Source organism: Thunnus maccoyii, chromosome 4 (genome assembly GCF_910596095.1).
Source record: "Thunnus maccoyii chromosome 4, fThuMac1.1, whole genome shotgun sequence".
Lineage (NCBI taxonomy): Eukaryota > Metazoa > Chordata > Actinopteri > Scombriformes > Scombridae > Thunnus > Thunnus maccoyii.
The window spans coordinates 23,903,111-23,922,481 of NC_056536.1; the positions used below are offsets into that span (position 1 = coordinate 23,903,111).

Below are 19,371 nucleotides of genomic sequence, written 5' to 3' on the forward strand. Positions count from 1 at the left end.
AATTGTTGAGAAATGTGAAACTGCAACTGAGAAATAGCGGCTGCTGGAGCAGCAACTTACCGACCTTAAACTGACCTATAAAGGTTACACTGATGGGTAGTTCAGACGTGTTCAACGAGGATCAAACAGAACTTCTTCTGTCACTCAGTGACGTCAGCTCATGCAGATGTCTAGGCTGGTTTAAAGCGTTTCACTGATAACAGTAATTTACTCGATGCTGTGATTGCTTTTAATAATTGCTGTGATCCTGTGGCCCACACACCTATATCCACAGCACACAGCTGTGTGTCTGTGCCCAGCAGCAGGCTCGGGGAGACAAGAATACCCAGGAGACGGCCCCCAGCTCAACACTCTGTCCTACAGCGTTTAACAGTCCCACAGGGATGGGCTCTCACTTCCCTTCTGCTTTTCTTTTAAAAGCTGCCGTCTGGCTGCAGATGAAGCAAGAGAAACTTGTCCTCTACTTTGGTCCTTTCAGCTTCTGTCATGTCTTAACTTTCAGTGGGTAAACAAAACACAAAAAATATATGACGTAATAACTAAAAATTAGAGGATAGGTTCACAATTTTCCAAGTCTGTCCTAATACAACAGTCAGGTGCCCACATGAACTCTGACACATGTTTTTCTTGCTGTAATCATTCTTCCTGTTCATACTGGCTATTAAGAGATCCCTTTATAATGCACTTTCAATGTGATGGGGGATACAATCCACAACTCTCCTTTCATGCAAATGTATTTAAAAGTTTATTTAAAGATAATATGAGGCATTAGACATCCAAATTACTCAAATGACGTCAATATCTTTCAAATTCTGCTGAAATTCCCTCTTTTTGTTACCATCCTTCCAGCTGAAAAGAGAAACACTGTCCATAGAGGGACAAAGAGGGAATTTTTTACTAAAAAGACTGGAACTGTGGAAGATATCCATTTCATCTGACTAACTTTGATGGCTGAATATCTACAGAAAAAAAATCAAATTCATGAAAGCAGGACTGTGGATTTTGTCCACCATCACTTACATTGTAAGCACATTTGCAGGGGATCTTCTAATGGTCAGTATGAGCAGGAGGAATGATTACAGCAAGTAAAACCTGGTTCAGTGCTAATTTGAGCACCTGACTTTTGTTTTAAGATTGACTTAAAATATGAACCTATCCTGTAAGCCAATGATTTAATCGTATCTATACTTAAGGTGTATCTGACTTTAGCTACCTTGCCATAAACTTGTATCTCTTGTCCCTCCTGACAGCTCCAGTGAGCTGATCCTCAGTTAAAATGCACCCTGATCTCTGGTGGTTTTCTCCCTTTCTGCCACTAGTTTCTTCATCTTTGGAAAAAAAAAACATAATATCAGCACAGCTACACTCTTTGATTGCCTTAGGTGGCAGAATTACACTGAAATGATTGCTTGACTAGAGAATTCATTGGCCAGAAGAATTTGCACCTTTGGCCAGCACTGTTGCCATAGTGACAGCCTGTAGGCTTATGGGTAATGTAGTGTTAGCGTAATCAAACTGACTGAAATGCAAATGAAGTTGAAATATTAGCATATTAGTATATAGCAAATGGCCATAACATGACCGTCTGATGTGGTTTACTGTAGGTATCAAGGAGACTCATTTGATTTTGTGTTGAGTGATAAATGAAACACTTCTTAACATTATTGAGAGCAGCAATAATCTCTTCTATACAAGAATGTAGAATCCAATATGAGAGAACCCATATTCAGTACTTTATACTGTGAATTTAAGATGTCTGACCATCTGCACATCAAGAACGAAACCTTGATTACTATTTTATAACTTTATTCTTTCCTATTCTCTTCTTAAAGCTTTAATTATAAAAGACTTTCTTCTTTTATAATGAAACGGCTCTTCCCTTTATCACAAGGGAAGGTAAAAATGTAGATTCTCTACTGTACTATAATCCCAGTGTGTTGGCAAGCACATCACAAGCTGTGAATGTATGTATTATTATATTTATAAAACTGGGAATGAGAATGAGTCAAGCTGTTGTGCGACACAGTTTGACTGTAGGCCCATCCTTCTGCTGTTGCCACTATGCCGTGTCTATCCACTGAAAACCACAAGGCTACAGAAAACACAAGTGTGACCCTCGATATATTTTCACGTTGGATAGAATATCTGCTTCTGCTAAGTAGGAGGAAAGAAAGAAGAAACATAAATGTGCGGTGCAGCTAGAAGCTTGAAGTATAGCATCTAAACCCACAGACAGATGTTCTATTTTCACTTTGCCCGCTCCATAGGCTTAGTCACTCATCTCAGCTCCAAGATGACAGCATAGTCAAGGATAAATTAGTCTGACACTGCACTGGCTAAACGCTGCCCATCATGCCCTAACTTGGTTGCAGCCGTTGATCCACATTTACTCTGCTTCATGTCCCTTGGTGTCAAGCACGCACAGGATCACAGACCAGCTGGAGAACACTGACTGATGAGCTTTGTCAGCAGTGAGATGGCAGCAGCAATGTAAGTACTCACAGCACTCTCCCAAGATGGAGCTACAGTGCGTCATCTCTGAGACGTGCTCTGCCCATATTGTCGAGTATTCAGAGTCCACCTACAGTCCATCATCACTACACCAACTGCCTGCTAATGGGTGTACATGATAAGATCTGAGAATTTGTGAAAGAATGATGTCTGGAGCATCTGCCAATCAGGGCTCCCCTTGTCAGATTTGCAGACAGGGAAGATATCTTGGGATGATTTCAGTGCATCCTTCCTCTTTACCACCAAATCATTTCAGCATCAAAGAAGAAAGAGCTGAAATATCATGTTTTTTGACAACTGCATCCTCCAACCATCATCTTTCTGGTTCAGAGGACAAGGTCATTGTTTTCCTTTTCAGCCCCCAGCCTGTCCCAACCCCAGCTCAGCTGGTAGAGCCAGCCTGACCTATGACTGATGCTCCCCCTGCTGAATCTTCATAGTCCTAAGGGTACCATAACCAGCTTGTTATCTCAGCTGGTGAAAAAGAGGGCCTGGTTCCTTATGGTGTGTCTGACATAGATGTCAACCTGTGGCAGTGACTTTATCAAATAATAGTTGTTAATTGTGAGTGATGCTCAGGAAATGTTTTTTCTCAGTTGTACTGTTATTTCTTTTATAATAGATGTGTATTTATATTTGGCCAGATGGTACCAAATGCCCTTCAGTTCTGACTGCAGGCACCAAAGAGATAGACAGAGTGCCCACATTTGATGTTTCCTTTTCCTGGCTGAATGATTTTTTTACCGAACATGTGTATGAGAGATTTACAGTTCTCTCTTGCACAATAATCTTTGTGCTTGACTCCACTCACACTATGCGCTTCCAGATGGACTACTGAAAGGTGAATTCAGAGTCAAAATTTGATGAAATCCCTGAGGTTTAACCTCCTGATTAAGTTATGCACCACTTACTAACACTAAATTACCCCAAGAAAGACAGGCAGATCTCCATTTTGTTGGAAAATGTTGATAAAATCACACTCTGTAGTCCAGTGGGGTTGCATATTTACATTCAGTCTTTTCAGGGCACCTTCAGTGACAGATAGAGGAGATCTGAACCACCTTTAAAATGCATTATTACTGTACTAAATAGAGTGTATGTGCAAATGGACAGTAAGAGGTATGGGCAGGGTGGAAAGCTATTTTACTCCAGTGATCCACTACAGTGACCCTGCCAACATGAAAGATGTTGATGTGCAGATACTTCTGATGTGGGGAAGGTGTGGACGATAGTACTTCAGCCTCAGTCTGGACACCAGTTGTGCTGGTCAAGGTTAGGACATGTCAATATGGCACGTCTAGAACACATTGACTTAAAGATCCCCTCCAGACATGTTTTAAAACATATAAAATTACTCTGCTTGGAACAATAATGTCTGATAGTCTGATATGTTGTTTCAAAAAAAAAGTACATGTTAACATGGGATCCACCTTTTCTCCCTCATTGGAAAATCTATGAATAGATTGAAATGAAAAATTGAAGAATCTATGAAAATGCAAATATTTTTCATTTCAAAAGTTAAACTGCTGGACACAAGATGTCTCCTACTTCACTTAACTGCCCATTCTCATTGTATGTGCACTGGAGACTTCAAGTTTCCACATCACACTTGGGAAGATTGCCAATTGGACCAGAACTGGATTCCGAACTATGTGATGTCACAAATCCTACTGGGCCTTCTAGCCATGTAAACTCTACACATACAGTACCAATCAAAAGTTTGGACACACCTTCGCTTTCTCATTCAAGGGAAATGGGAATGTGTGTCCAAACTTCTTACTGGCACTGTACATCATTATGCACAGTGACACTCAAACATCCAACTGAAAACACAAGAAGAGAAACACATTTTTGAGTGGAGGGGGACTTATAAATATTTCTATTTTTGTCTGTGTTTCAGTATTATGCTGACTTGAAGCACTCAGGCCCAACTGTACATAAATACCTACAAGCATGAAAAGCCTGGATAAATATGGAAACAGGTGCATAATTGACTTTGCCGTTTTGGATATTAGTCTTGATTTTCCCCAAAATAATATACAGAATACTGTGTTTAGTGGCTTACCATGTTGATATCTAGTGTTTTATATATAAAACAGTTATAAATATGATCCCTTGACTTCTTCTGATCCTATTACGCCCATTGCTGGCTATACTGTACAAGCTTTGATATTCATTTTAATTTGACCACTTTGCAGTGCTTTTTAGAGAAAAAAAAAATATCTGCGCATATTCAATATGACCTTCATGTAATCCTCAAAACAGCTTCTGCTCTGGTTTAAGTGTGGCTCTTGATGGACAGATGTGTTCCTCCTCCAGCCCTGCGCTCCATCCTGCCTGACCACGGCGGCTGCAGTTGAACCACTTGGCCTGGTCATGTGCAGTACACACTGAGTCATAAATCCTGATACTGTTGGATGCTCTAATCCCGTCACACTACAGAGAGCAAAACAGCATATTAATTTCTTCTTGTTTTTAGTGTTGGGGCCAATTTGAGTAGCGAGGGACAGCTGTTGTGCAGCTGGCCTGATCTTGTCTCCCGTAGGATTTACATGGGACTATCTCTGAGAAATCCGTTTAATATGACACCCCGGGCTGGAATATGATGTAGCTGAAGCTTTTGTGGTTTATGGTAATACAACAGCAAACCCTGCAGCAAGATACTTCTCTTTATATTTGAATAATTACATAATAGGTCAGCTGAAATATTTTGTCCATGGTACAATTACAAATTATGATACTATTAGATTATTTTCTAGTACGTAGTTTTTAAGTTGAAAGGAATTTTTTGAAATAATGTTGTTAAATCATATTAATTGACATCAGAGAAACTGCATCCTTACTTCATGAAAAATATTGCAAACAATGCATAGACAGTAGCATTAAGGAACATCATTTTACTATACCATGTGTGTGATGAGACAATTTAATTGTCCTGCTTCATACTGGAGGGAGTCCAGTTCCAATCTGAGGGTCAGCAAGCATCTAAAGAGATAAACCACACACAGCTCACAATAAAATGGATAGATTTAATCCGGCCTGCAAAGATTTAACCCTGATAGTTTGAAAATGGGTTAGAAATGCAAAGGGCTGTTAAGATACAGCATAATGCCAGGCAGCGGATTAGTTTAAAACTCAAACAAAGCTCAAACAAAGCAATTGTACTATTTCCTATGGCGTAGCATTGTCTGTTCTGCCTTTTCTGTTTGCAGAGTAGACTGAAGCGTTTCCTCTCTAAACCCAAGCCCCGGGGACTATTAAAGCTTTGACAGCATTTTAAATGAGCACTGGTGGAGGATTCACCCTGCCAGCTACTAACCAATAGCATGCAATAATTCCCCAGGGCCCAGGGGCTGTGCTGAATGTATGGTAGCGTGTTTTAACAGTGTAGACACCGGGCTGTGCATGTTTAGCATGCATGACACAACAGCACATGACTGCAGAGGTTAACGCGTGCAGCTTATTGGGCGCTTTATGTCTTGTTTCGCCTGAGACCAATACAGTGTCAAAGTCATTTTGTCAAGGAGGGAAGTTCACAGCTCACAACACTCGCCCTACAGCTTCTGCTACAGTTCTTCTTCATGAAGACAGAAAAACACAAATGCACATTCAAAATCATGTTTGTCCTTTTCAAACCCATTTGCTTCTACAGCATGCCTTTTACTTATATGCCTATTATCTTATTAATAGTCTATATATATAGTGATTTACACCGCTACATTCATACTCCGTTGCATGGCTATCCAGTAAACCAATATTAGGATTACAATCTTTACTCTATTCTAAATTAAAGCCATAAATGTCTATGCCATGCATCCAATCTTGCAGAGTCACTGAACTGGATCCTTGTGGACAGACAGTGCTGAAGTGCTGGCACAAGATGTTACCAAATGAAAACATGTAGAAAGGAACCAGCAGCAGTACAGTCAGGATGGTAAATGGCCCAGGGGAAATGTGCAACCTCTCTCTCTAATTACACTTCAGTGCGTGCAGTGGTGAACGAGGGAGAGCAGCGCATTGGGATCGCTTTAATGGGCAAAGTACTGATGAGAATCCTATGAACACCAAAATGCTCCCGGCTCTGAATATTTCAGCAGGCTTCACATTCTGAGAGCAACATCCACCATGTTTGACAATGTGAAAGGAAGATGCTTTCACATTTTGGAAGATGTGTTTGCATGCCATCAACAAAGTTCCCACAGTTCTCTGACAAGCAAGTGGCTAAATGAGATAAGCAGCAGGTGTTTTGAATAGCTTTTACCTACAGTAAATACAGAGGAGCAGAAAGCTGTCAGCTGCTCTAACTTTTACTATAATGTAAAACCCCTCAATTGCTTGACTATCTGTCTTCCCTATAGTCTAACCACACATACTCAAAACATATCCTGAAGTACCACATTATTACCCATTTAGTCTTCTAGTTATGTCTGTATCATCTGATCAATGCTCAAATGTGCCATCAGGTACAAAACCTCATACATTAGTTGTGTTTTTCTAAAAAAGTCTAAAACATAACTGCTAACATCTGCAGGTCCGCTGTAGACTGAAAGAATAAATAGATATTTGCTAGAAGGTATGAAGTCTTATTGCATTAAGGAGTACACTTTTCCTGAGCATAGTTGATTCTTTCTTCTAACCATTTTAACAACCTCTGCCTCTTCCTTTAATGTGATTGACCAACACTTGGCAGTTAAATCCCTTCTGAAGAGAAAAATGTCCCAGCGCTATAGTCTCTTGGGTGTATAAATGATGTGTGAGTGCACGGTTTGTTGGCTATATACAGCCGCATTGTCAGAATCACTCTGTTATATCTTACAGTAGTATCTTTAGCTTCCAGCTTATTGCACCGTCAACGGTACTGATAATCTTTGAAAAAACCAAAAGCGTGCTAAAATAGAGAGAATTATTGTTGTGTAACTCATATTTGTACATGTGATGTTCATCCCTCATGGTTATGGACTTGGCCTTTTCAGCAACACACAAACAAAAGAGAGGGAGGAGGGTGTTTTTTTTTGACTGTAATGGATGTGCATTTATTGGCCTGTTTTGGTCATGTTAATGTCAATTGAATGCTGGTGACAGTTAGATGAATGATGTCTTTGGGCATTGCCATTAAAAGAATAAGCTTATGGAAATGTCCTTATTGGAGGTAAAAAATCAAATTTATAAAAATCCTAAATGCAAAATCATTATAAGATATTTACAAAAAAGTGTTTTTATGCTGATTAGCCCCGTTGTCCTTAAAAATGAGCCTTATTGCTCTTGCTTTCCCCAGGCAGTAAATAACACTTGCAACAGTAAAGCTTGCTTTATCCACAGGAAGCACCGATGACATAACTTTGTGACTGAAACAAGCTATTAGTAGATTCTCAGCAGACAGTGGAGATAACGGATGGTGCTGGCTCTTCTAACGTGTTAATACTGTAGACATGGACCTTGTACTTGTGGTAGCTTGGAGGAAGAGAGATATATTTTCTGTTTTATGAATTCGAAATTAGTGTTCTCAGTGAAACCTCTGTGTTTTTGTAACAAAAGAAGCAAAGAAGCAGGGATTAAAAAAGAAGGCTGATAGAATACAGGAATTAAAAAATGTACAGTTTATGTATGTGATTATTAATTGTAGTTGACTGTAGTGTAAATGTACTGGACGTGTGTCTGAGAGAGAGTGGATGACGGATTGAAGCATTGAGAAAAGAAGTTGATTATTGAAGGAGACTGCAAAAGCCAATACCCAGCAGCTGTATATTCACCCGTAGAACAAGGAGCGAGACCCGGATCAATACCTCTCTCTTTCTTCACCGTCTCTCCCCTGCCTCTGCTCATCACCGGAGGCTGGAGGGGAAGTGCACAGCTACAGCAGACATTTATTACAGGCCTACTTGGTGGCTCTGCGGGACACAGCCCAGCAACTCTTGGTTCTGCTTGTTAGCAGGTCCTGTGTAGATCTAACAGGGGCTGTATGTCAGCGTCTGGCTACGTGACATCCCCTCCCAATGGGCCAATGATGGGGCTTTTTTGACAAAGTAGCAGCAATTTCACTGGCCCTATGAGGATGATTGTTTTGTCAAAGCACATTTATGTTCAGAGCTCCATCCCCATTTGTTAAATTGTAAACCTCAGTGTAAAAGTGATCTCAAAGTGTCTTCATCATGTTTCATTTTTTTCATGTTTTATTTTTCATTTTAATTTTTGTTGTTTTACCAAAAGAAACCGTACAAAGCATCATCAAAGAGACTAGAAAAAGTAAGATATTTTTCACATTTTGCTTTTATCTTAGTTTGACTTAATGAACTCAGTGTGAAGCATATTCGTGCTCGCAGGAAGCCACTGGTATAAAACTCAGACTCAGCGTTTCTTTTCTTTTAAATTCTGCAGTTAATAGATATTTAATTGATTATTTTTGAGTGCTTCTAGTCTTTTATTAATGTAGCAAAACCCACATGCCTATTTTTATTGATATTTTACTGATACTTTGCTGAGTTCTGATGTTAAATTAATATTTTCAAGGCTAAGTAAAGGGCAATTTCATGGCTGTTAGTCACAATGATCTTTAAAATGGATGTAAATGGCTGAATTTTGTAATTTGATATAATTGTTTTCAGCTTCTTTTTTTTAAATGCACATAATTTTGCTGTATGATTATATCAAAAATATCATTCCTAATCGTAGACCATTGCCTAGCAACAGACAACATGTCATGCTTGATCATTATAATTTAGGCAAGATGCTCTAATCATCTAAAAACATCTCTATTTTGACACCTGAACATAGATGCACAGCCTAGAGGATCCTTTAAATGTTATTTTTCCCACTGGGCTTTTTTTCAGAGCAAGCTCTAGAAACAGTATTACATAACTACAAGGAAAGTCTCAGACATCTTCCAACAATGAACATTTATTCAGCTTACAAAGCTGCAGCCTCAGTAACATTTGTGCTTGTTTATTGTTTGTCATCTGGCTTTGATTTTCTTACACAATAACATGTGAATGTGATGCTGTATAGAAGCCAACTTAGAAAACCCAGGTGTCAGACTTACATAAAAGCACATGTATACAGTATAATGCAGTACAGTACATTACAGTGTGTGTGTGTGTGTGTGTGTGTGTGTGTGTGTGTGTGTGTGTGTGTGTGTGTGTGTGTGTGTGTGTGTGTGTGTGTATGTGTGCGTGTGTGTTTCCTGGTGTGAGTGGATTAAAAAAATCAAATCTACGGTCACGCTAGCAGCTCTGTGCGGCTGTACTTAGCGGTGCTTATCTTAGTTTAGCATATTAGCATTTTAGCATATGCTAATTAGCATTAGACATAAAATGCAACTGAGGCTGATGAAAGTGTTTTAGTTTATTTGGTCATAACAGCTTAAAATTTCGACATGATGATGGTGCTAGATGAAAAAGCAGGGGAACAATAAAGATATTAGGCTGCAGTTTATCCTGGGGGAAATATGACTGTACCAAATTTCATTACAGTCCATTCAATACTTATTGAGACATTTAACTTTGAACGGAAAATGTCCACCTGCTGGTGGTGCCAGAGGTAAAGTCCAGAAATCAGCAAAGTCTGTAAACTTCATTGTCTGGTGATTATAAATGTCAAATAACAAAATTTCACAGCAATCTGTGGCAAAAAACCACATTCATTAAATAGCGCCAGTTATTTAATGAATATACAATAAACAGAATGATATATTGTGGCATATATTCTACAAACAGGAAACTGTAGTTAATCATAATTAAAGTTTAAGCTTAATTTCAGTCTTATTTTAGTAACAGTAAAATAATCATTTGCAGTTTTTCCTGAGTGCAACACACTCCTTATGGCCTACTCTGTCTATCCATGGAGACATTTTTGCATGTTACATACAGTATGTTGAAGTTTGGGACATCACTGTGCTTTTTAAAGGTTCTTGTGGATCAACCACCCAGTTTGGTCTTTGGCCATTTGGTCTTTAAACTGTATAAGCACTATGGTGTAGTGTAGCGTAGTGTAGTGTAGTGTAGTGTAGTGTAGTGTAGTGTAGTGTAGGAGGAAGGGGCAGTGCTTCTTTGATCTTCTCTGTCTTATAAAGTGACTATTACAACTGTTATTTCTATTGGTTACAATATGTCACTGGGAGGATTTGGTTGCAGATAGATGGACAAAATATTTAGAAAACTGTAGTAAAAAAAACTGAAAGATAAAGATTATACTTCAAAGATTTACTTTTTTTTGTTTTAAAATAATATTCACACTAACTGCTTATTGTGTGATTCTGGTAAATGGACTGTGTTATGTCTGTTTTTGGAGATGTCCCCATTCTCATTCATGGCTTTTATATTTTCAAAGAAATGTTATTTGGTTTATAAAATAAGTAAAGACAGCTAATGTTCTAATAAGCCTTTTGTTTACTTTAGTTTCATACCAAAATGTTTCAAATTATTTTCTTTGTGTATGAACAGGAGCCTAACAGTATTTTCAAAGGCATTCGGGTTTGACTAACGCTAAAACTCTTGAGACTTTTAATCACTGCTTTCTCTTTAAAGACAGACATTGTTTTAATTTCAGTCTCAGGACTTTTTAACCTTTGTTTTATTGTGTACATTTTACATGCACTATAAGGTGCTTCAGTAAGATAGACGCACTGCATAGACACACTGAAGAGACTTTACTTACATATAATGAGCTTCTTACAGAAAGACCTTGACCACTCACATGGTCGATTGTTTGACTCCGTGTGTAGACCACGACTGTACAGTGTAGACTCTCTCAACCGCAACGAGTTACTCCTGTCAAATCTAATTTTCCTTAATGTTAAATGGTGATTGTGTTTTTTTCCCCTCATTTCACCTTCACACTGCACCAATCAACCAAATGCCTGTAGGAGTTGTTAACCTCCAAAAGACCCTTGCAGGACGAGAATACACAAATAACTGTAAAATCACTCTCCCCACTGCCTAAATAGACCACAAGTGCAACCACTATGGCGCTACCTGTTGAGGTCATTTGAGGTTACGCTTTTTGATGATGCCATGTGCAGCACACAAACAACGCCAGTCAAAAGTTTGGATGCACTTTCTCATTCAAATGAATGGGAAGGTGTGTCCAAACTTTTGACTGGTACTGTACCTGCACATGTAGTTAGTGATAGAGACGTAGCACTCGGTGAATGTGCAAGATTCTCCCTATGGTGTGTGTGTGTGTGTGTGTGTGTGTGTGAATCAGAGACACATATTTGCGAACATCACATGCAGTCCCAGGATTCATTCACCTTGTAATTATGCAGGAGCCTGCTGGCCACCATCACACAGACAGATGCACTGAACCTGTGACAGAATTACATGAACTGTGAACATTATTTCTTTCTCATCTGGCCCCTGTGATGCTCAACACTAGATAGGGTTTCATCAGTGAGGTGGACGGGTGGGTGGGCGGTTAGCACGTTTATGTGTGTGTCAGTGTGTGTCGGTGTGTCAGTGTGTAGGTGTGTGTCAGCCGTGGCGCCTACAGGAAGTGAACACGTGGGACTACAGTCAGCTCGGGTGGATGACTTACAGCAGGCTGTGCTGTTGTAAAACGTCGGTGTATTTGTCAGCACACCGCTGTGAGGTGGGATTTAGTGATTTGGGGGCCCTAGGCAGACGTCATCTTGCTTTACTTTTCACCCTTTCCCCAACTGGGAATGCTGGTATTAGCAGTAGAAATACTCAGAACTTTTTTTCTGAAGTGAAACTATTAACTATTAATCGTAAAACTATTTATACCGCACAGTAAAAGTCCTGCATTCAAATTTTTACTTAAAGTGAAGAGTGAAAGGAAGGAATTATCAGCACAATGCCCTTAAATTTACTTAACATCTGTTCAAGGTGGAGCTTTTAATTCTAACTATTTTATATAATGCTGGATAGTTTACTGAATAATAACGCATCCTATTTTAATTGTTACATTTTGTGAGTAAAATCTGAATCTCTAACATAACCAGTAACATTTATGTCAGATAAATGTAGTAGCACAATGTTTTCCTCTGAAGTAGAAGTACACAATAAGTAAGTGCTTTGGGGGCCTTTCTTAACTTATTTTGGGGTACAATGGGTTAGAATAGTAACATAATTCAATATTTTTTCATATCTAAGCATCATAATAAATCTATAGCTGTTTTGGGCCCTTTTAGTTGGGGGCCCAAGGCAGTTGCTTACCTTGCCTAATGGTAAAATCCGCCCCTGGTGCCCGTCCAGGAACACTGACTCAGATAAGAGGCTGCTCTCGCACTGTAGAGAGTGTACGGGAGGTCAGAGAGACGTAAGAAGTGGCAAACCAACACAGTGGAATGAAAATGTGTGCAGTTAACATTCCACATTCAGCTCCCAGGCAAGATTTCATGCTTTCTGTGGGAGAGGGCTCTTACCATTGACTGATCGGTGAGTCACTCCACTGTGATACAGACAGCATCTGTTAGAGTGAATTTAATGCAGCACGGATTTCTGCTGTGTGAATTATGAGCTTTCATAACCTTGATCCAATATTACTGTCTGTTCATAGTGAGCTTTGAGAATGAGTAGGCCTGTGATGGGAGAACATAAGACTGTGGCCCTAAAATATTTCTAAAATATTCTATTTGCTCTGCGTTATGTGTGTGTTTCTATGCTTGTGGTCAGCTGCTGCTGTGTGGCTGAGGCACTTAGCCAGGTTACCGTGTTTGCCTTTATGGCAGAGATACTGTACATCATACACAGTGGATGACAATAACAAATGGAGGCTTATGTTAAAATTAATTATTGTGGTTACATTGGGAACTCTGAGGCATATTGACTATGAGGCCATATTAGATTTAACCTTATCCCAGGGAAGTGATGAGAAAATAAATATACATCAGAGCTGTCCTCCACTGTCACCTCTCTGGTTATATACAGTATTTTATAAAATCTTACCAAAAAACACGGAGCTCTTCTTACAAAATGAAATAATAAATACACACTGTGCTCCGTCACTTATTTTTATTTACAGATAGGACAGATGAGTGAAGTCTGAAGTTTTATCAGATTAAATTTAGGATTTTATTTCTGCTTGTTTTTAATACAGATGCCATTGAGATACAATGATGAAATATTTGCTTTTGCCTCAGAATTCTTCAGTTTGCAGTGAGCATTAGAGAAGATTTATTGTTCTTCCCCATGGTTAGAAAGGAAAGGAATCACAGTTTATCCCACAGTAAGTGGATTGGAGAGGATGGCGAAGTACCAAAAATGATTTGTGGAAATGAAGGTTCATTTCCTGCTTCGGAACAAATAGCGATTCTCAAATATTAAGCTCATTTACATGTATGAGTCACAGAATCGTTGCATTGTCAGCGAAGTACCTTCAGGCTGTACATCACTGTGATGTCTTAGATTGGGCCTGTGGCTATCTGGTTTCTTGCTATGGTGGAGCCGTTCATGCACTAAACTGAATATGCTGTCCAATTCAGTGAGAATAATATGTGATTTAGTGTGTTTGTCTTTTTATTTTTCACCCTTATGGCTCTATTGTTCTAACATGTTCAGTGGCAGAGTGATGGAGAGAGTGAGTCAAAGAAAAACAGAGTAAGCACATGTATTGTTCAAATGTTTGCCTTTAAGAATCAACTACTTAACTCAAAACATATTAATTGGATATTTATCATGCAGTGTGATTGTTTAATATTGCATACATGCTTGGCTTAATTTGGAAATGTAATTTAAGACCCACATACAATGTGTGCGTGTTTTATTCCCCCAAACTCAAACACTGTCCTTTGCACTCAGGTTACTGGAGCTCCACCTGGTGGTTGTATTGTTGTGTTGAACAATTTACAACAAGGGAACTTACTGTAGAGGACAATAGCTCTGTTTCGGCACATTACTGGCTGTGTTATGCTGCCTCTGTGAAATGCACCACACAGCAGAGAGAGCCTATAATGTCTTTTTTAGCTCAATTACTGTTCTGAAAATCCAAGGACACACAGAGAGAAACACTTCTAAATGGACTCGAATGTGTTCATTAGATTTAAGTGTAGATGTGTAGAACTCCCCCTCTGAGGCTTTATATTGTACACAAATGGCTGTTTTACTGTTATACACTGTTAACTATAATCTCTATAATGGGACAAACACAGGCACATTTTTATTTAATATCCCTGAGAGAACTGACCACTAAACAAGGATAAAAACTGGTTAGCTAAAACGTGACAGGAATATATACGTGTTTTATATTAATACACTTCCCAACAACTATCAGAGTGCAATTCATAAATAGCTGCTTGAAAACACCCTTAAAAAAGTCTTGAATTGCATTTTTAATTTACCATTTCTGTGTGTCGTCTTATGTTGCAGGATGAGCCATCCAGGTGTGTAGACCCATACTGATCGGGGACATGTTCTAAAGACAACATCTTAGCCACCATGAAAGGATTAGGAGCCAACCGCAGTCGTCACCTGTCTGACTCATGTGAACCAGCGGGGTGCCCACAGAAACCTCTCTGTCCTTTGACCTCTGACCCTCACAGCTCCTTTCTCTTGAGCCCCACCATAAACCACTATGGCACCCTCGATCCTCATCTCCACCAGTGCCCACCCACCAGCCCCACCACCTTGACCCCTGACTGCCTGCTGCCTTTCAACCAGATGTCCAACAGCAGCACCTTCCCTCGTCTCCACTTCACCTCCCAGACTGAGCAGGTTGACTGCTCCCAGGGATGTATGGCTGGTGGTGGTGGAGTTGGACAGGGCAGCAGGGCAGGTACACTATCCTCCTCCTTGTCTATGGGTATGGGTCTGGGTCTGGGCCTTAGCGGTGCTCCTATGATCACAAGTGGATCAGCCACCATCTCCTCTGCAGCAGCAGCCAAGATGAATCGGTTACCTTCCAACCTTTTGGATCAGCTAGAGAGGCACCTGCCCCTGCAGCGTGATGGCTTCAGCACACTGCAGTTCCACAGAGGACGTATGTCTAAGCAACGCAGTGAGAGTCCAGGACGGATACGCCACCTGATGCACTCTGTGCAGAAGCTCTTTGCCAAATCCCAATCCCTGGAAAACTCTGCAATCAAAGGCAGCATTAACGGACGCTCTGCTGGAGGTATGACTGGCACCACAGGGGCTGGTGAGGATGGTGGTAGACCAAGCCGCAGGAGCAAGAGTAAAGACAGGGCTAAGACTGAGGGGCCAAAGCAGAGACTTAGGCCCAATGCACTAGGCCTCTGGAGCTCAGATGATGCCCTGGACACTGACACTACCAAAGCTGGGACTATTGCTGTAGGTTACCGCAACCCACTGAGCATGATGACTCTTGGAAGAGCGGTGTCAGACAGCCAGGCCGCTCCCAGACACATCCCACAGGGCTACAACACCATTTCTGCACATTCTCTCAAAACCTCGAAAAGCAGCAGTGACCTCAAGTTCCTGGCATGCCCAGCGACACAGGTAGGACCCAAGGAAGAGGAGGGGAGAACAAGGAGCAAGGATGATACATTAGTGAAGAGGGGCTCCTGGTCCACTCTCACCCTCAGCCAGGCCAGGCAAGTGTTGCAGAAGAGCTCTGCTACAGTTAACAGGACCCTGCTAAAATCAAAGTCATGCCACCAAGACCTGGCACACCAGTTCCTGCAGGTAGGAGGGCCAGTGAGTATTCATCTTCATCATCATTTTTTGTGAGTTTGCATGGATATTTTTATAATTTCTCTAAGGTATTGATCAGTTTTGAGCACTAGAAGTCAGTTCCTGATTTGCCTGATAATTAAGTTAGATTAATCCTTATTCTGTTTCCCATATATAATTTAACCTCAATGTTTATACTCAGATATCACAGATATATAATTTTCCCACAAATCATCACCTTCATCCCAGTTATATTTTTTAAGCACCACTGCTGCACATACCCAAAATCATACTGCAAATATTTATGAAAATCATGATCAAAATCAGACACAAACCATGATATACTGTACATGCAGTGTCTGAGGGGTACACCATAAATATCTGCATGGTTAAAGAGTCTCAACACAACATGTATGTGTTTTTATAATCCAGGTCCCGCTGGGGGACTGGGCAGGTACTTTGGGTCGGGGCCGGCCCAGAGGAACTGAGATCCCCTGTCGAAGAATGCGCAGTGGCAGCTATGTGAAAGCTATGGGAGATCTAGAGGACAGTGAGGACTCAGAGGGAAGCCCCAAACCGTCCCCCAAATCTGCTGCCCGTCGCCAGAGCTACTTGAAGGCCACCCAGCACTCCCTGAGTGAGCAGCAGCCACCACCACCTCCACGCAAGTGAGTCCCACAACACAGAGAATCAACTTCACCATACTGAAATGATGGCCTTTATTATCATACTCATTGTTTTGCCATAGTTGAGTTTGTGCTCTTTTACTTTACATTCATTGAAATAGAAATAGGCACTGAAGGGGTATTTGTAGTTTAAATATTTTGGAAGAAACATTTTTTTCTCACGTCCCCAAAGGTAGTCAGCAGGTGGCAGCATCTTGTCACAAATAATTCTCTGGATGTGCAGTAGCATTTAGTCAAAACAAGCTCATAAAAGCTATTCGTGGAGCTACAGATAGGAGCTTAAGGAGAGGAGAAAGGAAATGAAATACAGTATCATCTTTATTTGGTACAAAAGCAAAAGGAGGTGAAATTTTGCCATGTGTTTTACCCCTACATCCACACGGACAGGCCTCGTTGCTACGCTCTCATGCGGGAGGATTTTCTGTGGTCTCCACTACAGAGTGCATGCTCTATGCAGCATCTGAGGTCAGTGTCATCCACAGGACAGGCAGTGTGGCCCTCCACCCACCCTCACTTGCCCTACCACCACTACCCACCACCATCACAAACTTTTTTGTCTAACCTTCCCAGTACCTTTCCTCTCTTCCCTGTGTTCCATCTCTTACCTTGCAGGTACCCTGCGTGGTGTTTTAGTACGTTACTCCTACCTGCTTCCTCAAGCCTTGATTTCATAACATGCAAATTTTCCATGGTAATCACTCCACCGCACCCTGCTGCTTAGTGCGCACACATTTCCACTAACATCAGGTGCCAAATGGGCAAGCCAGAACAGAGGAAACTTCTTAGAAATGTTCAAGATCAATCACAAAGTCTATTTATGAAATCATATTAAGGTGTTGTTTCCTCTGTGCTGCTATTTTAATCCCAAGCACATATCACTATCCATGCGTCTCAACAGTATTTAATTTGAAAATACCCAGGGGAACGTTTTGGAGTGTGATTTAAAGTTTCTCCTGGATATCATTAATTAAACACAGCCCTCACTTATTCTGGTCTCTGACTTCTGGGGGCCTGATTATTGCATTCACTTCCGCAGCTCCCTGCCATCCTTGAAAGAGCTGTCCACCAATCGGAGCCTTGATAACTTAGACTGCCTGGTGAGCCCATTGGAAGTCCCGCCACGCCACAGGAACATCGATTACGGCCAATGCTCTGGCACACTGGGCAGAGGCTCGGGCACTCAGGTATGTCCATTATCTTGTCAAATGTGTTGCTGTTACTGTAGCTTGTCACATTATCATCACTTGACTGGCAAAGATTATATCCTCATGTGTGTTTGCTAAAGTAAGGTGTTGAAGGTTAGAGTCACGCTCAACCAACATTTACATGACAGATTTTTTTTCTGGGTAAAATGTAAATATTAATGCCTTATGAATTTTCTAATTTTTAGAAGCAGATAATTAAGATCATTCTGGATCAACGCCAGTGACCCAAAAAAATGAATAAATATGACTCACCAATTTTGGAGCTATTGAGAGAGAATATGTAAAAGTATGTGGTATCTGCTGAGGCTGCTGAGATGGTATATTAATAAGCCAGCCGGGAATAAGCTAGTGGAATGGAAAAGTTGTTTGAATGTGTTTGCAGAATGTCAAAGTGGGACATACGCCTCAGTATACACCTGAGGGTTTGTTGTATATCTTCATCAGCAGGATTGGACTGCGATGTAGAATCACATACCATCAACAGTTGCCAGATAAAGGCAAAATAGCTTTCATAGAGAAGCCATGTTATCACTGTACACTACAACATTTGTGGATGCTAAACTGAAATATTTTGAGTGAGTTGTTTTTGAGAGTTTACCACTTTGCTTTCATATTTGTCACTAAAATGTAAAACTTGATAATAACCATGACTGGTTGTTTCTACTACTTCTTTTTATCATGTATCAGGACAGATTCTCATCAAACATCGACAACACAAATCTATGCTCTATGAATCTATTCTGTCAAATTTAACACCGATAAAAAGTTATTAAACTATGTGCCAATGAGCTGAACTATTTCCAACATATTATAACTTGTACCTGAAACTCCAGAGTGCCTGCGTCTCCATTCACAGGTGTAGCGCTAGTGAATGCATGTTTCTCAGTCTGACCTCTGCCCTCAGCGTGTGAGTCTGCACACGTTCTTTCAGGTATGCGGGCAGGGTTTCGGGCACTCAGTACCGTACTGTGAGGGGGAATCGCAGGCAGTGGAGGCTCTGGATCTTCCTGCGCCTACGTGCTTCCGGTCACGCAGCCACAGCTACCTGCGGGCCATCCAGGCAGGCTGCTCCCAGGATGAAGATACAGCCTCTGTTGACTCAGACTCACCACCGCCCACCACCACAGGCTACAGCTATAGCTCCACCACCAGTGAGTATCGCTTAGGACAATGTGGGACTAAAGATAGTCTAGACAGCTAGATAGCTGAAAGGGAGGAAATAAATGCCAGTAAATATAGTCAACTCACCGATTTACTCTTATCCCTTAAAAGGAGATAGCATAGTTCATGCACATCATTGAAATCTATCCAATATACAAACCACAATTTAAAACATATTTACTTATAAAGCACACACACATTGTAACTTTGATCTTGGTTCTGAAA

General features: G+C 40.6%; 1 protein-coding gene across 3 annotated transcripts in view; it reads left to right on the top strand.

Annotated features, from left to right (window-relative positions):
* Positions 1 to 19,371, top strand: part of dlgap4a (discs, large (Drosophila) homolog-associated protein 4a) — a 90,277-nt gene that overhangs the window by 51,118 nt on the left and 19,788 nt on the right. Inside the window, exons 3-7 of one of the 3 annotated variants that reach the window (XM_042408885.1) lie at positions 14,832 to 16,118; positions 16,527 to 16,762; positions 17,168 to 17,245; positions 17,817 to 17,964; positions 18,890 to 19,136. In XM_042408885.1, coding sequence (XP_042264819.1) covers positions 14,901 to 16,118; positions 16,527 to 16,762; positions 17,168 to 17,245; positions 17,817 to 17,964; positions 18,890 to 19,136 — 1,927 coding nt within the window. In that variant the 5' untranslated portion in view covers positions 14,832 to 14,900. The remainder of the gene's footprint in view (positions 1 to 14,831; positions 16,119 to 16,526; positions 16,763 to 17,167; positions 17,246 to 17,816; positions 17,965 to 18,889; positions 19,137 to 19,371) is intronic. The other 2 variants (XM_042408887.1, XM_042408888.1) reach the window with 2 other exon arrangements.